This window comes from Narcine bancroftii, chromosome 2, assembly GCF_036971445.1.
Source record: "Narcine bancroftii isolate sNarBan1 chromosome 2, sNarBan1.hap1, whole genome shotgun sequence".
Taxonomy (NCBI): domain Eukaryota; kingdom Metazoa; phylum Chordata; class Chondrichthyes; order Torpediniformes; family Narcinidae; genus Narcine; species Narcine bancroftii.
In genome coordinates this window covers 35,648,104-35,668,882 of record NC_091470.1, presented here as the reverse complement: position 1 = coordinate 35,668,882, position 20,779 = coordinate 35,648,104, and the positions used below count along the sequence as shown (strand labels likewise).

The window sequence follows — 20,779 nt, the reverse complement described above, 5'->3', positions numbered from 1 at the left end:
GATGAGGGCTGAGCAACCATTATCTATGTCAAAATGTATAAGTAAGATTGTGGGAATTGGTGGCCAGCAATCTGTTGTAAAAAAAAACCCACAGAAATGCTGGAGGAACTCAGAAGGTCTTGAAGAGAAATTGTGATAGAAAGGGGAGGGCATCAGAAATAGGTTGAAGTTAATATCAATGCCATCCAGTTGGAGGGGGCCCAGAAGGAATATGAGGTATTGTTTCCTCCAGTCTGTGGGCGACCTCGGTCTGGCAGTGCATGAGATCGTGAACGGGCGTGTCAGCAAGGGAATGGAGCAGGGAATTGAAATGAGTTGTCACTGGGAAATCCTCACTATTGAAGTGGACAGAACCAAGGTACCCCCAGACTGCAGTCAGTTCTCCCCCACCCGCAAAGGAGACCACAGCAGCAGTCAAACCAGTTGACATTGACGTCAACTTCTCCGGTTTCCATTGACCTCACCATCCCCATTTCCCTTTCCCTTTCCACCATCTCTGCATTCACAGAGCCACCCTCCCCCGATAAATTCTCACTTTTCCTCTCCTGCCGTCCTATGTATGCCCAATTACCATTCTTTGTCTGATGGTCTGTGCTACCCAATCACCCCCCCCCCACCCCACCACCCCGGTTCTGCCTTTTCTTCTCCCCGGCTTCAGGTGCTTGTCTGCTTTTTACTTTGAAGAAGGGCTCTGGGCTGGAATTAAACTTATACAGTTTATCTTTAAGACCAGCGGAGCTCCTCTAGCATTTCTGTGTTTTTTACTCCAATCTACAGAATTTGGTTTCATGCTAATAGGATGTTGTCTGTTTAATGTCCAAGGTAGAAACTTCCAGCCACAAATCAGTGATTCCAATGGTTAGCAGGTTCGATCCCTTGTGGGAAAGGCAAGTGAGGCCTTCAGGGCTTCAAATGGCACCAAATGGGGAACAATTGTCTCTTTGTTTATCTATTAAATGATTGCTGATTCTACTCAGCAGGTATGTGAACAGAGATTCAGCATCAATGTGCGCCATCAGTTCCACGTCCACAACTACAAGAAGCCTACTTTCTGTGACCATTGTGGCTCTCTGCTTTATGGGCTAATGGGACAAGGAAAACAATGTAAAGGTAATTGGCTCCCTTCTTTTAGTTCCTGAATTAAATTTTGTGTGAGCATGGGGAGATAGCATAGGCAGGAAGAATGAGACATTCATCTGCTGCGTGTCCCCATGTGCTCTGGGTAGGGGGACCAATGTGTGGCATGAACGGCTGGTGCCGTGACCAAATACAGCAGTTGGGGTCCAAGATTTCATACCGCTTTACGGCCGAGTCGCGGAACAGATGCATACATGTGGCTGGAGACCCACCAAAGTGGTTTCCGTCTTTACTGCCTCATCAGTTCAGGAACAATTCATACCCAGTCTAGCCTCCATGTAGTAAAACTGCAGATATCGTGGTTGAAGTAAAAACACAAAGCTGGTGAAAATCAGCAGGTCAAGTCCTGTCATTTATAAAATTTGGGGTCCACAGACACCTGCACTATAAATGATTTCACGGATTAACGAATCGCGTTCTAATGAGGTTTCACAGTATTAGAATGACAAGTGTGGTGGGGGACGGGGGTGATGAGGATTGCAGATGAAAGAAATACAGCGCAGAATAGTGTACAGTTTGTGTTTGGGAATCACTGATACAAATTACTTGACCACAATAATGTGAAATCCACCCAAGAACATCCAGTACAATCACGCTGTATTGTTGATTCACTACATTTTTTTTAAGATAGCGTTTCAATAACGCTCAAGAATGAATGCTGTTGGCAAGGAGCTGAGGTTGATACTCATCCCTTAATCAGAAGAGGGAAATGTCAGTTTTGTTCCTTGATTCCCAGTGCATATGGCAAGGTTAGGCCCTGATGGTAAACCTCCACACACCTTTGGTTTTCTGACACAGTAGGCAGCAAATATTTTCTCTCATTGCAAGCACACATCTCCATCCAATGTGTAAACTCTGCAATACTTAGCAATGGCCGTACAGTCATCGTTTACCTCTTTGATACGAGGGACTGCTTCTATGTTCACTGGACATTGGAAGGCAAAGAGCTTCCGCCGAGCCAAGCTTCACTCTGTTGCAGTTAGTCAGGCGGTGCCATCAAAAAGCACGCTTTATGCAGCAATATTTGTGACAAACTGACTTCCTTTGAGATTTTTTTTTAACTTGTCGTTACCACCCATAAATCCAACTGAAATAAAACTCCTTTGGTTAGCCAGTTGTCACCATGGTAACTGAACGACTGCAGGCGATTGAGTGTAGGAATCTGCCATTATACAACTCAAAGTTTGAGTCCTCTGATAAAAGCCAACAAAAAACAATAATTCATAAACTCCAGAAAGCTTGTCATGTGCCCTTCCCCCTTCCAAGTAAAGATGTTGTGCACAGTGTGGTCTTTCAATTATGTAGGTTAATTGGTGCTTCATCAGTACAGTAACTGGGGTCACACAGGCTGCTTTGTCAAGGCGGCTGAAGTATTTTTTCAGAGTCGGAGGTTCTGGCAGAGGTTGTTCTATTCTCCGCATACCTACCAGGAGGTGGAAGTGAATACGTGGCATGGTGTGCTGGGCATGTAGCATTGAGCAGGGAAGTTTTATTTTCAAATGGCAGCATCAAGTGGCTGACAAACTGACAAGGATGTGTGCACCATGAGACACTGATGCAGAATCATTTTCCCTCATCTTGACAGTTTGCAAAATTAACATTCACCTTCGCTGTGAGAACAACGTGGCCCCAAGCTGTGGAGTGAACTCTGTGGAACTTGCCAGAAAGCTGGCAGAGATGGGACTCAGCGCAGGGAGCATAGCCACTCTGAAGAGGAGGCAGACGGTAAGGATGCCTGCCACTGGCAGAGCTGTGGATTGCTGAGAGTTTGCATTCTGAAAGAGAACACTGCCAGTGCTGGAGGCTTGCCTTGACTGGAGTGTTTCCAACACACGTCAAACAACACATCAAAATCCATATGGCAGAGGAGAAGAGCGTATGATGCATTGTGTGGATGGCATCTAAAAAAAAACAAATTTGACAAATCCTGCTTGTCAACTTTCAATTCCAAGCCCAAACGGTTTCAGTACTTATGGTAAAAAGTACCTTCTACTAATTACTCTAACCCAGTGATTCTCAACCTTTATTTTCCATTCACACACTACCCTAAGTCTTCTTTCTTTGGCTTGGCTTCGCGGACGAAGATTTATGGAGGGGGTAAAAAGTCCACGTCAGCTGCAGGCTCGTTTGTGGCTGACAAGTCCGATGCGGGACAGGCAGACACGGTTGCAGGGAAAAATTGGTTGGTTGGGGTTGGGTGTTGGGTTACCACAGAGCACCCCTTGGCATCCTATATGACTGGGGGGAAAAAATAGTTGAGAACCACTGCTCTAAGCAATGACCCCTGACCTCTCTGCAAAGGGAAATAGGTTATTCCTACCCATTGGTCCGAGACCCCTCTGAATTGTATACACCTCAGTGTGGTGCATACAGTAATCACTTTGGCATAATGGAGTGATTAAACGGCCAAAAACCTGAGCATTATTGATACACCACTTGGCCAGGTTCCAGGTACAGCAGCAAGTGGGGGAAAGTCCAGGCTCGCCATCTTTTATTGGGAAATCTGGGGAGGAGCCAAGGGAGGGGTTAGGGAAGGTCAAGGAGGTTCGGACTGGCCAGCCCATGCATCTATGCAAATGCCTATCACCACACTCAGTTAATTATCTCCCTCATTTTCATCTATCCTTAACCAAATGATTTCTGTTCAAAATTAACAAAATTCGTCATGCCCAGCAAATTCCCTTGCAAATTTCAGATAATCTCTCCACTGCAATCTTATCTCTCTTGCAATGTTTTGAACAAAAGAGAGCATAGTATTCTACCTGTGAATTAATCAGTACTCTAAACGGTTTGGCAAAACATTCCTGTAGTTTTGTCACTCCATTCTACAGCCTGATCCCTCATTGTATCATGGTCAATAAAGGGTACTAACCTATATATTTTCTCTAGTTTCAGGGATCTACAAACAAAAATCCTCGATACGTCTTAGTTTTCTCCCTTTTGTTGTGCTTTACGCTATTGCAGACTTATCCATTGCCTATAGAGATGTAACTTGTGTTGGTATCACAAATTGGGTTAATTAACATAAAATATATTGATTGTTCGGGGTGGCACGGTTAGCGTAGCAGTTAGCACAGTGCTGTTACAGCGCCAGTAATCAGGACCTGGGTTCAAATCTGGCGCAATCTGTACATTCTCCTGGTGTCTCTGTGGGTTTTCCCCGGGAGCTCCGGTTTCCTCCCACCATTCAAAAACGTACTGGAGGTGTAGGTCAGTTGGGTGTAATCGGGCGGCACGTGCACCTGGGCTGAAATGACCTGTTACTGTGCTGTATGTCTAAATTTAAAACACTAAATTAAAAGGCATGGCTGTACAGAAGTAGAGGGCAATGGAATTGACAGTTCCTTCAGAGAAATGACGTCCTTAAAGATAGAAAATAATTTGTGTTTGACCCATGTAGTAGTTGTACTTCTTTGACAAGTTTAATACTAGATTAATGCAGAACACCATCTGCCAGCAGGAAAGAGCACAGTGGTGTTAAACAAGAAATTCTGCAGTTGCTGAGGTCGAGTGCAATACACAAATGTGCTGAAGAAACTGGGTAGGCCACGCAGCACCTACAGGAAGTAAAGGGTGACTAACGTTTTGGGCCGAGCCCTGATCCTTGAATCAAAAGGTGTGGTGAGAAGGGATGAAAGAAGGGAGAGGAGCACAGGCTAATGGGAAATAAGTCATAGGTGGATACAGCTGGGAGGTAGAAGGAAGAAAGAGGCTAGTGGGGGGGGGGGAAGCAATTGAGCAGAGGAGTGGAGAAGTGGAAGTGGGCTATGTGGCAGTGGACAGGGTAAGTGAGGAGGAAGGATTTGTCCTGGAAAGGAGGTGGGGTTGGTATCAAGGAATGGAGCTTCAGATGTAAGGGGATAGTAATGAATTGGGGATTGGATCTGCAGCTTACAGACCTCCTTTTCTGGTTGAAGAGTGTTGGACATGCTGGGTCTGGTGTGGAAGGGGGTAGGGATTACAAGGAGCTTGGACAGGTGCAGGGTTGAGAGGCTGAAGGATGTTGATAGAAAGGGAGAGGTGGGAATGAATGTCAAGGAAATAAAATATGAAAGTCTGCAGATGCTGTGATTGTCATTAAAAACAACATAAATGCTGAAGGAACTCGGCCAGTCTGGCAGCGTCTGCAGAAGATGTTTTTGGCCTGATCCCTTCTTTAAGGTATAAGCAAAAAACAGGAAAGCCTTGGAATTAAAAACTGAAGAATGGAAAAGGGTAGGAGTCCAGACCAACAGTTAAAGAGTGTTAATTGGATATAATAAGAGGAAAGATTGATTTTGGCTCTATGAAAGGAGACAGAGGGATCAGAGAAGAGAGAGAGATGGGGAAAGACGACAGGGGAAGAAGAAGGGGAGGGAGATTTAATAGAAACTAGAGAAGTCCATGTTAATGCCATCCAGTTGGAGGGTGCCCAGATGGAAGATGAGGTGTTGTTCCTCCAATTTGCGGGTGGTCTTAGTCTGGCCATGCAAGAGACCATAAACAGGCATGCCGGAAAATGAATGGAATGGGGAATATCAAGAAAACGAGTTGGAGATTGCCTAAAGGGAGACTGTTGTGGAAGGTAACACACACATCAGGATTCAAACAAACACTCAAACTAATTTAAGGCTTCTTTAACTAACACTGAAGCAGGGCTGTGCTCTCCACTTGAAGCACACCTCAGCATGAGTGGTTCAAACCACCAACAGGCCTTTTACTCAATTAATGTTGAAATGTGCATGCTGAGTGGCTGCTATACATGTGTGTTTGTCATGCCTATGAAGTAAATATCATGTTGAATTTGTGGATATGGGCTGTTTATATGCAATTGATCCTGTTGTGTTTAACAATTGGGTGTTGGGTAAAATTTGTCATTGAGGTGGATGAAGTCTCTACATCATTAACGGAAATCCTGGGACATTGCTGCTTCATTGAAAGAGTGAAACAATGGGATTGTTTACTGGCTGGTGTTAATTTTTAAATTTCTTGTGCCCTGCATTAATTATCTCCATATTCTTTCACCTGGAAAAAGAGGCAAAGTCATAAAAACCACAAAGAAGACCAGGCCATGTGCGATACACCTTACAGTAATGACAAGGACAGCCAGCTGGTGGAACGCAAACTAAGCATTGACGATTTCACTTTCATCAGTGTTCTGGGGAAAGGCAGCTTTGGGAAGGTAAGTTGCTCAGTACCAGAACCTAGAAAGATGCTTGAGGAGTGATCGGCATTATTGCCCTGCTGTGTAGTGCCCTACATTGCCACACAGCAAGTGACTAACAGCTTTGATTAGGATGTAAAGACAGTCTGACTGCACTCCTGGTTACTGATTCCCCATTATTGATGGGCACATCTATTATATGCATAAAGAAATTCAGATTTATTTCTGGCAATCATCTGAAAACAGTATGTAGGTCCCCAGTGACTCTTGACCTTTTTGTCCTTAAAATAACATTTTAAATCTCGGACTAATAAAGTTCTGATACATTCTTCTTTTGTTACAAATCATAAGAATGTAATTCAGGAATGATATGTAAACATTTTTATAAAAATAGTGGAAAGAGGAAATGCGTGCAAATTAAAGGATTGGAAAACTTGGAGAATTATTTTAACACTGGCAAGTTTTATAATGTCCTTCTAGTAAGTCATAGTTCAAATTTATCATCACAGTACATACATGACATCACATACAACTCAGATTCTTTTTCTTGCAGGCACGGCAGAATTTCTACTACAGAATTTATTGTCATGAACAAGTCATGAAATTCGGTGTTTTGTAGGAGCATCACAGAGCAAACATTCATATTATAAACCATCTTACATGTTGGTAACTGTAAGCTGTTCTCAAGAAGAAAGACATGAATACAAAAAAGAGAAATATAAACAAAACATGCAAATGGAGAAAAATAAATATTCAGAAATAAATAATGAGCAAAGTATGGGTCCTTAAATGAGTCTATTGTTCGGGGGTGTGATGGTTGAGGGGTAGCAACTATTCCTGAACCTGGTGCAGATAATTGTCACATCTCTTTTCTCTCATCCTTCCACCAGCTGTGTTTTATGTAGTCCAGGAGGTGCTTGATCCTGGTGTTTGGGTATATTTGCCGATTTGAGTTGTGCTGAGAAGAAGCCACAGGTGTAGTCCTCTCTGAGCTGAGTTTAAGGTGTAACAGTGGCTCAACAATTCATGCTACTATCTCACAGCTCTTGTCTTTGACCTCAGACGCTGTCAATGCACATCCTCCCTGTGATCTGCAGGGAGCACTTGTAGCGTAGATGTTAGCGCAACACAATTAGAGCGCTGACAACCCAGGTTCAAATCTGCCATTGCCTGTAAGGAGTTTGTACATTCTCCCTGTGACCTGCATGGGTTTTCCCCGGGTGCTCTGGTTTCCCTCCACCATCCAAAATCATATGGGGTTGGTAGGTTAATTGGATGTAATTGTGTGGCATGAATTTTTAGGAGCTGGAAGGGCCTTTCACCATGCTATATTGTTAAAATTAAATTCCGTGAACTTTTGCCACATGCTCTAGTTTCTCCCTATATCCCAATGACATGCTGATAGGTTCATTGTAAATTATCCTGAAGTGTACGTAAGTGGCAAAAGGACCATAGAAGAGTTGATGGGCTTGTGAGAACCAGGTGATTGTAACCTGCTGCAGATATTGAACTTCCTGTCAGGGAAACTAATAATGAGCATACCAACTACCGATCTTGAGGAAGACAATTTTTATGGAATGGATCAACTACAGATCCAGGATAAGTTGTATCACTTTTTGATTCGTGCTGCCTTTCTATGTAACTAAATGGGGCATCTGTCAAAGTCAGAGGGTTCATTTTCTGTATATCAAAAGGACTGATCTTTTGAAACTACATTTTTAAAATTGCAATGCTAAATCAGAGCAAAAACCTCTCTTCTCGCCTCGATCTTCAAGGTAATTATGCCCTTGCTTCTTTGTTCTGCATTATCCAAGGCCCACTCTCTGTTCCCAGGTAATGCTGGCAGAATTGAAGGGCACAGAAGATGTGTATGCTGTGAAAGTACTGAAGAAAGACATGATTCTTCAGGACGATGATGTAGAGTGCACAATGACTGAGAAACGGATTCTGTCGCTGGCTAAAAGCCACCCATACCTCACACAGATCTTCTGCTGCTTCCAGACTCCAGTAAGTAAAGTTTTTTTTAGTTAACTCAAGGTGCAAAGTAGTGCTGGAAAGGGTGAGCCACTTAAATTTGCATATCAGAATGTCATTTATTTTCAACGGAGAAACTTTTTGCATCACCCTTGGAAAAACTCTGGTCGATGAAGGATGAGAGTCCTGCAGGCATGATGTTGCGGGCACATATAATAGCATTTGGGAAGCCAGAGTGCCCCAAGTGGATTAATGCTAGGCCAATGGTAGGCTGCTCATATTTGTTGCTATCAAAGAATGAAGTTTGGACTTACTTTGCATGGTCTCCTTGTGTAAACTTGTCAAACTACAGTGAATGATTTTGCGTGTTTCTCAAAACCGTACAACACAATTAAAACTTTTCAATTTAAAAAAAATTAAGATTACAAAATAAAACCAGACACATTTGAATAATCATTTAAATAATTTGAAGCAAATGAGAATGAAGGTGGAGCAGGAGCTGCCAAATATTTGCTTGAGCTTGCTTCACAGTTGTACAAATCCTGCCATCAATTTTACTTTCCTACCTGAACCCTAACATTTGGACCCCTCTCCCAAACTCCAAAGAGCCATCTTTCCCTGAAACCTATTCATTGTCTGATCCCGCACAGTTCTCTGGTGCAGAGAATTCTGAAGATTTATCTTCCACTGAAAGAGAACATCCTCCTCACCTTTGACTTCACTTTCTGGATGATGCCCCCCACCCCTCCCCCCCAGCTCGCTATTCCCTCACAGCATCCAGCCCATGCAGCCACTGCAGAATCTTGTCTGCATCTTGTGTTAGGAGCCACTAAAACCTGGTAATGAATAGACGCTCCCACCTGGACTATGAGGAGGGAGGAGAGAGAGTTGTGTTGTTGATGAAATTCTCTTTATAATTGTTCATGAGGATTTTAGAAACAATTAAGAGCCATTCAGACCCTCAAGTCTGTCCTGCCATTCAGTCGTTAAAGTCCGTAGATCTGCTTAACCTCAATATCCCATTACATCTTTGATTGAGAAAAATCTATAAAATTGTCAGTTAACCTGGCATCAATTGAAATTTGTGGGAGGGAATTACAGTCTCAGTCTTTATGCTTGGAAGTGTTTTCAAACCTAGTAAGAAGCCTGGTTCTTTAATTTTAGTTTTCACCCCTGCTTAGATTTCCCATCTAGTGGAAATAACCTTCTGCAGCTGCTTCTATCAGTTCCGCTCTGTATGATAGAAACCTTGAACAATCCATTCATTAACTTTTTTTAAATTTCAGAATATACTACCTTGGTTCTGCAACCACCCTCTGAATTTAAACATTAGAACTATATTTCATTTCATCCAAGGGCAATATATCCTTCCTGAGAAGTTGTCTCCAAAACTGCCCATTGCACCAGATTTGGTTAAAGAGGATGTTTATGCAGCCGCAGGACTGTTTGCTGCCTTATATTCTCTTTTCTATGCATTCACATGTCTTTATTTTGTTTGCTCATTTTTTTGTATCTGACCATGATGAAGTAAAGATCCATATAAATGGAGTCTCTCTCTCTCTCTCTGAAACAGCACTCTTTCAAGTCTTTTGCAATTTTTACAATTGTTTGCCATTGCTTATTTGTTTATTCTATCAATCTAATCCATACATTCTGATTGTAAAGCTGCTTAATTTTGTGCCACTGTCAAATATGGACTTCCTTCTAAGATGTTCATTAACAGTAGAGACCCCAATGCAAATCTTCACGAATCACCCTTGGCTGTTGTGAAGACCAATATCCTAGCTTGTTTCAACAATTTGCCTTCAATTCTGCTACAAATTTAACTCAACATCTTAAAAACAATTTAATCAACTGTTTTCTGGCAATCCCTATAATCATATACTTTCTCCTTTCAAAAATTCATGAGACTGGACCTGTCTTTTACAAGTTTACCCCAGGTCTCTCATCATCTGAAAATTGCTGCTAATTCTCTCAATGGCAGACACTACTAATTTTATGTCAACAGATTTCGGATTAACTGGTCTACATTTACGCCACTCAAATGTTTCATCTGGCTGAATGGCATATACAGTTTTCTCATCTAAAGGGGTGATTGCCATCCCTGGAGAACTTTGGAGAATACAAGGAAAAGTATCTGAGGTGGACTTGCCTAGCTTCTTTGAAAGCTTGGAATGGAAGCTATCAGCTCCAGGGGTTTTGTTACATTGTGCCTGCCTTTATTCTGATTTCAGATTTATTGTCAGAGTACATACATGACTTCACATACAACCCTGAGATTACTTTTCCCTGCACGAGTGGCAGAATTACCACTAATTAGTAGTGCAAAAATAAACTGTGCATAGTGTAAACATGTAAACAAACTGTGTAATACAGAGAGAACAAAAGAAAATTAATAAAGTGCACAAGTAAGAGTCCTTAAATGAGTCTCTGATTGAGTTTGTCATTGAGGAGTCTGATGGGGAAGGGGCAGCAGCTGTTCCTGAATGTGGTGGTGTTAGTCTTGTGGCACTTGTGCATCTTTCCTGATGGCAGCAGCGAGAACAGATCTTGTGCTAGGTGGTGAGCGTCTTTGCTGCTGCCCTCCAATGGCAGCATTTCCTGTAGATGTACTCAGTAGTGGGGAAGGTTTTGCCTGTGATGTGCTGGGCTATGTCCATTACCTTTTACAGGGCTTTACGTTCAGGGGTTTTGGTGTCCCCATACCAGACCATGATTCAGCTGGTTAACACACTTCTATAGAAACTTGCCACAGTTTCTGGTGTCATACCAAACCTCTGCATGCTCCTGAAGAAGTAGAGATGCTGACGTGCTTTCTTCACGATGTCATTGGTGTGTTGGATCCAGTAAAGATCCTCCGAAATAGTAACTCCAAAGAACCTAAATTTCTCACCCTGTCCACCTCTAATCCCCCAATGATACCTCTGGCTTTCCTGTCCTGAAGTCAACAATCAGCTCCTTAGTTTTGGTTACATTGAGCACAAGATTCTTGTTGGTGCACCATTCATCCAAGTTTTCAATCTCCATCCTGTATCCAGACTCATCCCCTTCCTTTATACAACCCATTATTGTGGCATCGGCGGCAAATGTGTAGATGGTGTTATTGTCGTACCGAGCCACACAGTTGTAGGTGTAAAGTGAGTAGAGCAGGGGGCTAAGAACACAGTCCTGTGGTGCTCCGGTACTGATGGAGATTGTGGAAGAGAAGTTCTTACCAACCTTCACTGATTCTGGTCTGGAGGTGAGGAAATCCAGGATCTAATTACAGAATGGGATGTTAACTCCCAGGTCTTGGAATTTGCTGATCAGTTTTGTGGAGGTGATAGAGTTAAGTGTCAAACTCTACTCGATAAAGAGCACGCTTTTGTCTGCATCTTTACTGTCCAGATGTTCCAGGACTTTGTTTCTTTGGTAGCCAAACTAGGTATTCTCCCCATTATTCTCCATGTGGGATGTGATCATTTCCTGGAAATCTTGTTTTCTGTCTCATTTTGGCTGTCCATTGTATTTCCTATCTTGCAGACCTATGCAACATGATCTTGCTGTGGAGTGAACTATTCAAATATGTCTCCCACTTCCCTAATGTAAAAAGAAATGGTGGCACAACCAGAACTGCTGCAACAGCAGTGCTGTCGTTGGTGCAGACCCTGGAGAGTGGAGGTACAGCACTGCTCTGAATGGTTCAACTACCCAGTCCTAATGTCAGCAGCGCTCCATATAGACTTTAAATGCCTGTTAGAGGAGTTGACGGTTTATTTAAGGAAAATTCTGCAACCACAAAGGTCTGTGACCAAAATGGCAGTGTCTATGCTCAGTCATGAGTGGGTTTCAGACTCCAAAGGAGCAGTGGGCTAGTGCAGAGCTCCAAAAAATGGGGAAGCAGAGGAGACAACCCTAAAGGATGGTGACCACAGCAGCAGACCATCAAGGGGCTCAGTGGATGAGGAACCCACGCAGACTATTGGGCAACTTGCGCTCGGGGGTCCCGCACAGGCTGCAGCTGCTGGAAATTGGCTCTTGGGAATTGGATATCGGAACCAGGATTCAATAGGGTGCTGAGGGCAAGAAGGGCTCTTGAAGGGCTTCAGATGCTGAAGGCTTCCTGAGCAGGTCGGAGGCTGTGATCTGTAACTTGGACTGCCGGTGGATCGAACAGGAGTCTATGTGGCTGCAGGAGTGCTTGAAGAGAATCCATGGATGCTTAGTGACTCCAAAGGACTCTCTTCTGCTTCTCTTTCTCTCTTACTGCAAGGGCTGGCGATTGACACTAATGGCAACTTTGTCTGTCTTATGGCAGGCAGAAGACAATTTTATATGATATTATATTTTCTTTACTGTTACGTGACAATAAAGGAATTTTAAATCTTGAACTACATCCTAAAGACAAAAGATCGCCTTCCCTTTATTTACCTTCCAATTTCTGCAGTATTTTGCCTGTTTTTGGTTGACCTGTTTGCTGTGTCTTTGCTGATGCAGTACCAAGACTCAAACAGTGGATGGCGCCCAGTATCACAACTCGGTGGACTCAGTGATTGAATTGGAACACTGGATTAACCAAAGGTGGGGGAAATTCTGTAAAGAAATAAACTATGAAATTGACATTTGATACTTCTCTGCATTCTACTTGCCAATATCATAAAGTTAGACCTTTTTGGTTGAAAATGGGTAATTTTTTTTTAGAACAAATAACCAGGATTAAATTCCCACAGGATCCTCTGTTATTTCTATTAGGAGATATTAAAGGAATTAGATTTAAGTTAAAACTGAATGTTTATCAAGTTAAATTTGTGCAAATTGCATTAGCTATAGCAAGAAAATGCATAGCCGTATCTTGGAAATCAGATATAAATTTGGGAATGGAAAGGCGGCTATAAACCACTTTAGAAAATAATGTATCATTTACAGGATAAATATTATATATTTTTGAAAATATGCAGCCCGTATTTACAAAAGGTGGGTTAAATATTTAATTGAATTTTTTATATTTTATTTCTTCTAAGGTCTATATATACATGTATATATATATCTCTTCTTTGGCTTGGCTTCGCGGAAAAAACCCCTTTCTAACAGTAGGGGGTTAGTATGGGATGTAGGAGGATGGGGGTCTGCGAAGATCTATAGTTCTATCTTTTTTTTCTCTTTTTTATATACCACATGTATTGGGATTTGAATTATATACTTGTAAAATGAATGAATATATTGTGACTTTAAATACATAAATAATATTTTTTTTTAAACTATGAAATTGACATTCTAATGCTGCACCAAGATCATGTTCATTATTATAAAGTTGTCCATAATTTTACTGGGTTATGAAGAATCTGATCCCTGAATGGCTGATGCACATTTGACTCAAATGGAGATAAATGACATGCAGGGGGTCAGCAGATGAAAGTCTTCCTGGAGTTAAATTAAAACCCAACCAGAACACAAATCCATGCATACAGCCAAACTGACCCTAATCTAAATCATACTTCACCTGTTCTGTTGTAAATAAAAAGAAATTCAAACATGCTCTTCTCTTCTTATCAGATTCCAGCACTGATGCCATTTTCTTTTAATCACCCTCTCCACCCTGTGTAACTCATCTTCCTCCATCTGCCCTTCATTTTTCTTGCTTCTCTCTTCCTCCTTCTGGCATCTGCCAATCTACTGCCTTTGTCCATCATATTTAACCTCTCCCTGGTTCTCCAATCCTACATGAGGTCATGCCCAACATCTCCCATCCTGTCCTCTTAACAATATTTTCTCTTCTTTAAATTCCAAGTCTTGATGAAGGGTTCTGGCTCAAAACATTGGCCATTCTTTTTCTCCCCTTGATGCTGCTTAACCCACTGAATTGCTCCAGAGGGTGGTGTTGGATCTCAAATGTGTGTTAATGTGAAGTAAATCATTCTGACCTGGTTTATGTAATAAGCTGGGCTGGGAATAGAACATCTATGCTTTGTCAGGATATGTACCCAATCTGAGCCAAACTACTGCAGGGAGAAGGTTTAACAGGACAAGTAACTGTGCTCTTCACCAATCTGTTTACATAATTGTTAATGAACACACACAATCTGATCCAGCAAATGGAAGACAGGATATGGAATGCAATGACAAAACATGCATTGAGAATAGGTACTGAGCTGTGAAATAAATTCCCAACAGAAGAAGTAATGAAAATTTTCTCTCCGTGTCTGTCCATGGCCTCATGCTGTTGAACCAAGACCACCTGTAAATTGGAGGAGCATTACCTAATTTTCCATTGGGCACTCTCCGACCAGATGGCATGAACAATGACTTCTCCAGTTTCTACTAGCCCCTCACCATTCTCCTTCTCTTCTCCATCATTCTGTCTTCTTTCCTCCTGCTCTCCACCCCTTTCCCTCTCCATTTACAGAGCTATCTCCCCCCCTCCTCCTACTTTCTGGGTGTCCTCCCTCCCTTATCCACCTATTACCTTTTGCCTGTGGGTCTCTGCTCCTCCCTCATCCCACCATTTTATTCGGGCACCTGACTACATTTTGTCTACACCTTGATAAAGGGCTGAAGCCTGAAACGTTGGTCATGTACATTCTCTTTGCTATATAAAGAGCATTGTTTGACTTGCTGAGTTTCTCCAGCATTGTGTTTTTAGAAAAACATTCACCTCTTTTTTAAACAAAAAACAGACATCACATTTGTAAAAGTAAAGACTAGATGTGAGAACAGTTTCGCTCAGAGTGGAGTTGTGGAGCAGATTCGCTGAGCCGAATGGCCTACTTCTATTCCTTTAGCTTGTGATCTCGTGGCTCCAAAAAATGGCCAGTACTTCTTGAGGTTCTCCCATATTTAAATTCTGGTGCACTAGAATGACGATACATGACATTTTCTCGGGGGTTTAGCGGGGATGCAGCAACCTCCTACTCTTCATGATCAATACATCCAATAGAACGAAGCCCCAGAACAGCAAGTCAATTCATTCACCAGCTCCCCCCCCCCCCCCCAACACCCCCATTGCTCCTTTAACTGCAGTTGTTGTGCCAATTGCTGTTGATTGGGAGATGCGGTTAGAAGGCAAAGGGACATCTGGGAAATTACAGGAATATACCAATCGCAGCTTGAAATTTTGAGTTTATCTGAGCATCAACAAAATGGGAGTGTAAATGTCAGGTTGTAGGTTAAAGATGAGAAGGGACATGTTAAAAGGACCTTGTTTTCATACAGCGAGTGGCAGAATTGTGTAATGAGCTGCTAGCGGAAGAGCTGGGGCAGATTCAGTTACAACAGAAAGACATTTGGACTGTTTCATGGATTGGAATGGTTCAGAGGGATCTAGGTCAAAACGTAGACAAATAGGACTCAGACAAGCTGTAAAACTCTATGCTGCTATTTCTGCCCAGTCCTAGGCTCATTGAAGAGTATTTTCACCCCTTGCTGCACACATATACAGGTCCTTGATTGCTTAATTACTGGATCACTCCTCTTTATATTGTGGGTTTGCACAGCTAAAGAGTACGAGGTAGCGTTTAAGAGGCGTCTAGATAAACCCATGAATGTGCGGGTTGTGTGTTAGCTGCAAAGGTTAGAGTTTAACTTGGTATCGTGTTTATGCAGAGACATTCTGTGCTAAAGGGCACATTTCTATGCTTGCTGCTCACTTGTTCTATGTTTTCAGATCAAATCCCAATCAATATCAGAGATGGACAAGAATTGATTGGTAAAATGTGAATTGTTAATTTGAAATAGGCTGTGTTAATGTGTTTCGTGTCTCAGTATTTTATTGCAGATTGTTTCTCTGTAGGGAGCTTTGCAATGGTTGTTGATGTGGTTTTTCCATATATTGTAAATTGGAAACAAATCTTAAAAAAAAGCAGAAAAGATCTTGTAAAATAAAGGCTGAACCTAAAAGCATTCTAAATATGGATGTGAAACAGAATTCAACATGTCTGCACATGCAAGACAGATTCTGATTGTACATGAAAAACTGAGTTCAGCAGAACTAGAATGTTTTCCCTTCAGCCAGTCAAAATATAGGGGGGGGTGTGTGTGTGTGTAGGGGGAGGGGGTGCACACGCACACACATAAATAAAACCCCGGAATCTCAATGCTGCACTGCGTACTAATTTTGATTCTTGCCTTGTTCCCAAGGTGGGTGGGGGGGCGGGGGGGGGGGGGGTGGTGGTGTTCAGGCTGAAGCTGGTTAAAGATATTAAAGGCAGCTCACAATTTTTAATCAGTATTTTCATTTGAAATGACCTGCTTGAAAAAAATGTTTTTTTATTATGTTTCTCAGAGAGATGGAAACTGATAACGTGAGATAAGTAGTGATAGGGAGGCTAGGTTTAAATGTCATTGCAAGTAGATGTAAAGATTATTATTTGGAATTTAATGGATTTTCAAGTTCGAAATGATCATTCAGTACTGAAATTATTTGGTCTACTTTTGATTCTTAGCAATGTGTAAAAGTGCCTTATTTTAGTGTTCCCCACCTCCCCCCCCCCCCATGTTGTTTGCTGCTTTGGTGACCAATGACTTTGCACATGACAATCCCTCCACAGCTTTGAGTGAAGTGCAAGAAGATGTCCATTTCTTGATGTGTTCTCGTTCAACATTGTCATTGTCCACTCAGCATTCACAGCACCACTGAGAGACCGGCTGCACCCACAGGGGATGGCCACCCTGAGCCTTGCAAAGGGGAGTTATCATTTACCTGGGTGAAATATGAGCACATATCTAATCAGTGAAACACTGAAGAATGGGGATGCCCAGGAGTGGATGGTTTAAAAGTTTGTAGATGCTCTTTCTTCCAAAAATTCAAGCTGTGAGATGCTAGATATTACTTTCCTTCCTCTCTTTCCACATTCAACAGTCTCTTGCTCCAAAGCACCTTGGAGAGATTACTGTCTGTCCTTTCCATCAGACAGAGAGCTAGTTCATTGCACTTGGTCACTGGAGACATTTGAGAAGTTGCAAAGTAGGTAGATTGGAAAAGAAAGAATGAAAGGGAAACATGCCAGATGCAGGTGGGTGGGATTGGATTAGATGGGCATCCTGGTTAGCATGTGAAAACACAATGCGGGAGAAACTCAGCAGTTCAAACAAAGATTTAAACAGCGTTTCAGGCTTCATCAAGGTATGAGCAAAATGTAGGCAGGTGCCCAAACAAAATGGTGGGGGGAGGGGTCAAGAGGAGGAGTATAATTCCCCAGACAGGAGGTAATAGGTGGATCAAGGAGGCAGGGAATATCAGTAAACAGGGCATGATTTTGTGAATGGAAGGGGGTGGGGAGCTGGAGGAAAGAAGACGGAGGGATGGGGATTATCAAATAATTAAAGGTAGGAAGTACATCCTTCTACCAACTTTTCCATCAACCTACCAATTCAGAATAGTCCCTTTCTTGGCCTTCAGAAAATCAGCTCATGATGTTCTATTTTAAAAATGTTATGTAAAGACAAGATTTTGTGATTACTCTGGACAACAAAGACTTTGCTTCTTGAATACTTCTGGGTGTATTTTATGGGTTTTGGGGCTGCTGACCACAAATCTCACCTTAAAATATTCCTATCATGTATTGTTTTTAGATAGAACCTATTTCTGTGATGCCCTGCCATATTTTAACATGTTTCAAACATACAAAACCATGAAGTATAACGGGTCATTGTAAATTCATTTTCTACATTTGCACTTGGACCTCTTCCCTGCTGATTGTAGTGTAGCCAGTGACGAACTTGGTGAAAGATTTCACCAGAACATTGCGACCATGAAAAAGCAATATCAGGGCAACTGGAATCCATCAATACTGGCAGACTATGGTTGTGCGTTGACATCCGGGGCATGAGATGCCGAATACAAACAAAAATTTTTAGGTCAGTTGAACTAACACAATGTGTCTGCGTCATTTTACAATTATGCATACTAAATTCAATAAAAGTTAATCTAAAGTTTCTCCAACTTACTACATGATCTAGCATATCTGAAATTATTTTTGTGATCAGCTTGGAGTTGTCTATCATCCATCTCAATTTATTTTCAGGAATCAAACCTTTTGAAAAAAAAAATTGTTGTCCAGTGTTATTAGGAAAAAAAATAATTGATAGCTTTGCTCAACAATCATTTAAATAACTAACTAAATGGGTCAGAGAATAGGGAGGCTGCCCCTATCCATCCTTTGCAATTGTGTTGATGACTCCCTGGCATCCTCTTCATTCCTTGTTCTCTTTGCTGTTTCTCAATTTTAGAAAAATAAAATTGGGTTTTTTTGTGATGCCCTTGTTCCTTGTTTTCTTTGCTGTTTCTCAATTTTAGAAAAAAAAACTGTCTCCTTTGACCAGCTTTTCTCATGGTTCTGTTTTTTTAAATTTGGTGTTTGGGCAGGTTTGAACGAGTGCTGTGGCAAAGAGATACATCTGCTGCAAAACCACAGTTGGAGGTTGCAGAGAAATCGAGCAACAGGTTGAATGCTGCAATGACCTGCAAGTGATAGAGATAAAATTCTACAGCTCAAACGCATTTGAAGATGCTTGATAAAAAGTGTTCAGGCGTGAAGAAATGTATTTTAGTGATACAATCAGCTAAATGGTATTGGTGTATCCTGGGGCATTACACAAAGTGCATATGCTAGACAAGATAAACTAAATTCAGCAATGATTACAAAAATTAAAAATCTCAGATCCAATACTGTTTTATCAGTCTCAGAGGCTGGCAGTCCTGATTTGGATGCTCCTGTGGTTGAAGATACTGTGCAGTGGATGGTCTTCTATAATTCCCTGAGCCCTCTTTCGGCAATGCTCCCAGTAAATAATCCACTGTATAGACTTCCGATCTGATGCTTTGGAGTTGCCATGCCATTCCAGGTCAGGATCATCAGCAGGCCCGTATAACCAGTATTACTACCTCTTATTTCAATGTCCCATGCACCAAATTTGATGCAGAATGAACTGTGATGCTAATTTGCTTGACAAAATATCAGAGATACTAACTCATCAAAGCTGATGGGAAGAAACTCAGAATTTTGTGTAATCGTGTGTGAAACTTTCAATGAGGAAGTTTCACATAAGTCACCACAATATTGTGGGCTGAAGGGCCTGTCATTTGCTGTAATGTTCTATGTTCTAGAAATATAATTTTTCAGTTTAAATCATGTTTTGGAAGGCATCTTTAAAAATTCTTTCTGCTCAGATGGAATGAGGGAAAATTTAATTCCTTCTTACTTGAAGCACACAGCAGTGAGAGCATATGATTGTAATGAACCAGAAGTTCATTAATATTGCATCATCTTCCATGACTGCAAATGCATATAATGTTACATATATATTTTTGGGGACATTGTAATAATCACGGCCTTTAAAAGGAAAAAGGATTATTTTATATCAAATAGATGAAAGTTTTAAATTTTTCAATGCTTTATTTTTCTCATCATCTGAATACGATATGAACCTCCTCAGATCTCATTTGGATGATGGTCCACAAGGATAAGAATGTGCAAAATGGGTCATTTTGTCCTCCTTTCGAACAGAACTGGCTGCTTCACAATGCCGTCAGACTGCTGACTGAAAACTGGGCGATTATCCAAGGATGAAAGCACCTGCATTCAAATCGCAGCCCAGCTCTTCTAGGTCCCCCCACTCCCATGTATTTGCCTGCACTCTCTCAAAGACAGGACAACATTAATATTTTTGGTGTACCTTTTGCTGAAAAATAAAAGGAAAGAGCAGGCATAAAGCTATTTAATAAACTTGAGACCCACAAGAGACCACAGATGCTGGAATCTGGAGCAAAAACACTAACTGCTGGAGGAACTCAATGGGCTGAGCAGCATCAGTAGGAGAAAAAGAATGGTTGACTTTTTGGACCGGAACCCTTCAAAAGCTTTCATTATCAACCCTTCATCAAATCTTGATAATGGTCTGGCATGAAATTTTAACAATTCTTTTCCTCCCACTTTTGCTGCTTGACTTGCTCTTCCAGATTGTGTTTTACTTTCATAGTTCTTTACAATGTCTTAAGGTTGGGGGGGAAAAAGTATTTTAAATGCAGCAAAATTCTTCCTTATTTGAACACGTAAGATTGCCGAGAACCTCTAGTGCATCCCAAAGCCTCGACGGGATGGGTCCACCCTCATGATCCTTCTGTAAACTTCATTTGCAACTGACTAGGAATTGGATATTTGTGACATGGAGAAAATGCTGCCCAATGCTCCTTTTGGAAGCCTGAGTTCAGTGTGGCTAACTCCATAAAGCCATTTACTTACTCAGGATCTGTGTGGGGACAAGGAAGGTCCTTAGAGCCTGGTATTTTGGATGTTGAGGGTGAGGCCCGGCAACTAGTAGTTTAGTTGCCATGGAAATTGAGGGTAAGGCAGAGTGTTGGTTAAAATAAAAACACAAATGCTGGAGAAACTCAACAGGTCAAACAGTGTACTTTAAATAGAAATTAAAGATAATTAACAAATGGAATGTGGGTTAGTGGGATCAATAGTTGTGGCCTGGAATATTGAAGGTTGTCAGATGGAAAGGTAAGGGCCTGTCACTCAGCCAGGACAGAGGCAATCCTTCAGTTAG

The 20,779-nt window shown here is 41.7% G+C and overlaps 1 protein-coding gene across 2 annotated transcripts in view; it reads left to right on the top strand.

The window, feature by feature from the left end:
• prkcha (protein kinase C, eta, a) overlaps window positions 1–20,779 on the top strand; it is a 263,102-nt gene that overhangs the window by 159,337 nt on the left and 82,986 nt on the right. The window contains exons 6-9 of one of the 2 annotated variants that reach the window (XM_069916270.1): window positions 981–1,110; window positions 2,723–2,862; window positions 6,152–6,298; window positions 8,114–8,287. In XM_069916270.1, coding sequence (XP_069772371.1) covers window positions 981–1,110; window positions 2,723–2,862; window positions 6,152–6,298; window positions 8,114–8,287 — 591 coding nt within the window. Of the gene's footprint in view, window positions 1–977; window positions 1,111–2,722; window positions 2,863–6,151; window positions 6,299–8,113; window positions 8,288–20,779 lie in introns of both variants that reach the window. The other variant, XM_069916269.1, reaches the window with a different exon arrangement.